Raw genomic sequence first — 4,649 nt, forward strand, 5'->3', positions numbered from 1 at the left:
CAGGTACTGTCAGAGCCTCTCAGGAGACAGCTATTTCAGGCTCCTGTCATCCAGCACTTGTTGGCATCCACAATAGTGTTGGGCATATCTTTCTTAAATGGGGCTTAATTTAAATCCACTCAAAAGTTTTTGTGGCCTTTTCCTTAACATTTAAAAAATTATTTATGTGTATGCATGTATGTCTGCATAAGTCTATGTACACCATGTGCATGTACATGCAGGTGCCTTCAGAAACCAGAGGACAGGAGATCCCTGGGACTGGAGTTGAAAGCAGCTATGAGCTGTCAGATGTAGGTGCTAAGAACTGAACCCAGGTAGGTGCTCTCTTGGAGTCCCCATTAACATTTTGTTGTTGTTTTGAGACAGGTTCTCATGTAGCCCCAGATAACCTTGATCTCCTGATCACCCTGACTTTACCCTCCAAATGCCAGGACTACAAGCATACACTACCACACTTAGCTTAAAACAAATTTAAACTAATTTCTTCTTTTTCCTCCTCCCCCTCTTCCTTTATTTTGCAAAGCAGGGCCTCAGTTTATAGCTTTGAATGGCCTTGAACTCAGAGAGATCTGCCTGCTTCTGCCACTACACTGAGTTCTGCCACTATACTACCCTGCCTTACAGCAAAAGTTGCTAATGAAAAACATAGTAGCAAAGTACTTTTTTAGCATATACAAAGCCCTGTGCTCAATTCCCAACACCACAAAAAATTAAAATATAAATATTAAAGATATAGAAAAAAGGTTTCTGAAATGAAAACATCATTACTATAAAATTTCCCAATGATTGTATGAAGTCTTTCTAAAAACAATGACATTTCTACCCTTGTCACTTCATTGAATATTGCACTATTTAATGCACAGCAGCAGGAACATATCAAGAGTTAGAAAGCACAAAACAAAATTCACTTGAAATTTATACATATGCAATATGGTGTGGCTAGCTATAATCCCACAAAGTAATAAAACTCATATATATAAAGCCTCCCTAATAGGGACAAGGTAATTATCTAGGAAACAAACAAGAGTCTTACTTGAAAGATACATACACAGAATAAAACAAACCAAAAACTATTTACACTGTGTGCCATGTACTTGTAAATTAAGAAATCAACAACAAGTTAAGACAACACATGAAATTCTACGATATATGTATTTTCTCAGGAGAGTTAGGAAGTACCAATCACTCACTCATATTTCCTAAATATTTACATTAAGGTATTCAAATTAGTTTTCTTCTTTTTTTTAGTTTTACAAAAAGGATTTTAAAGTTATGGTATTATTTTCAAGAAAGCATGTATTTGTTATCAGTAATCAAAAGAATTTTCTAATTTGAGTAAATTACACTTTCAGTAATATCTTCTATATAATATTTATATAGCAAAATTCTCTATGAAAACATGCTTACATACCTGTGATATGTGGAATTTATTAGCTGTCAGTTAACATTGAAATATCAGATTACAAAGTATTCTAAATGACTCATTTTACCACAGTACAAAATCAAAGTTAAAAAATAACACACAGATAAGCATGAACTTTTAAGATCAATTTCATTTCATGCATCAAACTCAAAATGAACCAGTAGAGGTCTTCAAAGATGAATTTTCCCATTTGATCAGTATGCCGACCGAACATATTTTGCATACTTAAAGATGTACTGAGGCAAGTACTGACACAAATATATAAGCTGTCAACTTAAACCAGCACACATAATATATTTAAAAAAGAAATAAAACTTCTATTAGACAGTTTCAAGTACCTAAGAAGGAACCTAACTTGCTTGAATTCCATACTGATCACATTGTAACACCTAATTATTGAGTCAACTAAAATGTTAACATAATCTAGAGACAAGAGTATTCAAAGAAACATACTGAAAACTTAAAAGGAAGAAATGTTTCTTTAAAAGCTATTTCAGGAGAAACACACATGCACAGTGCTTTGTAAATGAGGCCACATCCTGACAGGACTTACCACAATCAAATGAAGCAGTGGTTTTTAAAATCAGGTTGTTGAACAGAACTTTGATATGGGAAATATATATTTTTTTCTACCTACCTTGAATGTTTATAAAGTTTACGAGGTCTACTATGCAATTTCCGATCCCAATTCTCTGGATCACTGGAGTTACTGTCATAGGGATGAGGCCGTCCTGCCATCCCACTTCAAGTTTCCTCACACTACTGCTCTGAAAGCACACATGTAGCACCCATAACCTACATAAAAGAGTAGTGTTGACCTTTAAATCTATTCCATGCAGAATAAAACAGCCATAGAATTTTATATACTAGAGATTACTGTGGTGTACTTGTAAAGTGGTTAAGTACATCACAAAACACTAAACATCAAATGTCACAAATCAGATTGAAATAAACCCCAGAAATCTTTTAAATGTACTTTCCACCTGATATATTTGCTCAATTTACTATCCCTGTGTAACAGCTTAATAATACAGCACTTATACTGAGCAAGTATATATCAATGATTATCTAAATAACTCATGCTATCAAATATCAATGAGTACCCCAAAACAAAAACAATCCATTGAATGATTATTTTACATAAATTTTCAATTGGAATATTTAATTGCCAAATTGCTTACAAAGCAATTTCTTTTTTCTCCACCAGGGATTAAATTTAGGACCTCATGAAAGCTAGTCATGCGCTCTACTACTAAGCTACATCCCTCAGTGTCACAAAGCATCTCAGGACCAAATAACAATGTTATTATTTCCTTAACCAACTTGATGCTGAACAGAAAGTTCATTTTTACTGATAAATGTGTGTATATATACAGCTATCTTTACAGTGTAATTACCAAAAAATGCTTTATCAATGAAACCTATCAATATTTTTTATATATATGAGGCTTATGACTGCTAAATTTACCAAAGTTATAAAGAGACTCCAATAGCTTTACACAATATTTAAAATTCCCAATCATGTTGCAAGAGTGGCATTATGATCTCATATATAGAACAAAACAACCTCAGAATTTTGGTAATTTTGTTTAAGTTCACAATGTTGATCAGCCGTAGGATTACAAAAACAATGAGAATTTGGTATCTAAAATAGTCCTGGTATTGAAAACAGATCAGATTTTACTACAGGGATTGTGAAACCTCCACACACTTCCCATACCACCACCACCACCATAAAACCAAATGGTAAATAAATGTAACTCTATTGTTTACCTAAATATTATGTGAGTCTGACTAGAACCAGTTTTTCTGACACTGGCTCTAGCATTCTTTCTCTACACTCACTTCTGAACTGGATTTGATGGAGAAGTTGTTCACAAAAGTCAAAGACAGGGCCAGTGAGATGGTTCCTTGTGTAAAGCACGGGTGCAAGCCTTGTAGCCTGATGGGTAGAACTGACTCTGAAGACTGTCCTCGGACCTCCACATGCATGAGGTAGCATGTGGTGACTCACTCACACACTACTACTACCACCACCACTACCACCATCACCACCAATAATAATAATGACAATGATTTAATTGAAAGACAAATATCAAAATTGGTTAACCACCTTCCTGAGTTTATATGGCTTCATCATCTTGGTCTCTCATATCAGTTGGAGTCATCTTTATTCACCAAGTTAAAAAATCTGAAGTCATCCTTGACTTCTCACTTTCCCCTACCAAATCTACTTCAAAACTTTCTTTATTCCTTCTTTTCCTTTTCATCCATAAAGCTGCTGCTGCCTTCATTCCGAACTAATCTTTTCATCTATCAATAACCCTCTTGGTTAGCCTCCTTACCACCACTTAATGTCATATTTGCTCCAATGAAATTAAAAAACAAAAACAAACAAACCTTTCTAAAAATATTTAATGGCTCTCCAATTCCTATACCTAAACTGCTCATAAAAAGTTCCTTCAAGGGCTGGAGAGATGGCTCAGCAGGTAAGAGCACTGACTGCTCTTCCAAAGGTCCTGAGTTCGAATCCCAGCAACCACATGGTGGCTCACAACCATCCATAATGAGATCTGATGCCCTCTTCTGGTGCGTCTAAAGACAGCTACAGTGGATTATGCTGGCGCAAGCGGGGCGGGCAGAGGTCCTGAGTTCAATTCCCAGCAGCCACACACATGATAGCTCACGGCCATCTGTACAACTACAGTGTACTCATGTACTCATACACATAAAATAAATAAAAATAAATCTTTAAAAAAAAAAGTTCCTTCAAAAATTAGCACTAGAATCTCAAACACTCAATGTCACAGTAGACAAACTAAAGTGTACTATTTTTGAAGTTTCAAAAGCAATTATTTGGGGGGCTGGTGAGATGGCTCAGAGGGGAAGAGCACCGACTGCTTTTCGGAAGGTCCTGAGTTCAAATCCCAGCAACCACATGGTGGCTCACAACCACCCGTAATGAGATTTGACGCCCTCTTCTGGTGAGTCTGAAGACAGCTACAGTGTACTTACATATAATAAATAAATAAATCTTTTTTTAAAAAAAAGCAATTATTGGAGTACTGAAAAGGATTTCTAGAAAATACATGCCTGTTTATATTTATAGAGACAACAGAAATAGTCTATGTTCCAAATCACTTAGAAATACTCTACTGAGGAGTACTACTCAGCTATTAAAAACAATAAATTTATGAAATTCTTAGGGAAATGGATGGATCTGGAG

The 4,649-nt window shown here is 35.3% G+C and overlaps 1 protein-coding gene across 16 annotated transcripts in view; it reads right to left on the reverse strand.

Annotated features, from left to right (window-relative positions):
• Btbd10 (BTB domain containing 10) overlaps positions 1 to 4,649 on the reverse strand; it is a 60,255-nt gene that overhangs the window by 37,014 nt on the left and 18,592 nt on the right. For 8 of the 16 annotated variants that reach the window (XM_031387935.1, XM_031387933.1, XM_031387934.1 and 5 more), the window contains one exon: positions 2,061 to 2,218. The exons of the other annotated variants lie outside the window; for them this stretch is intronic. In XM_031387935.1, coding sequence (XP_031243795.1) covers positions 2,061 to 2,161 — 101 coding nt within the window. In that variant the 5' untranslated portion in view covers positions 2,162 to 2,218. The remainder of the gene's footprint in view (positions 1 to 2,060; positions 2,219 to 4,649) is intronic. 16 annotated transcript variants of the gene reach the window in all.

This window comes from Mastomys coucha, unplaced genomic scaffold (assembly GCF_008632895.1).
Source record: "Mastomys coucha isolate ucsf_1 unplaced genomic scaffold, UCSF_Mcou_1 pScaffold21, whole genome shotgun sequence".
In the NCBI taxonomy this organism is placed as follows: domain Eukaryota; kingdom Metazoa; phylum Chordata; class Mammalia; order Rodentia; family Muridae; genus Mastomys; species Mastomys coucha.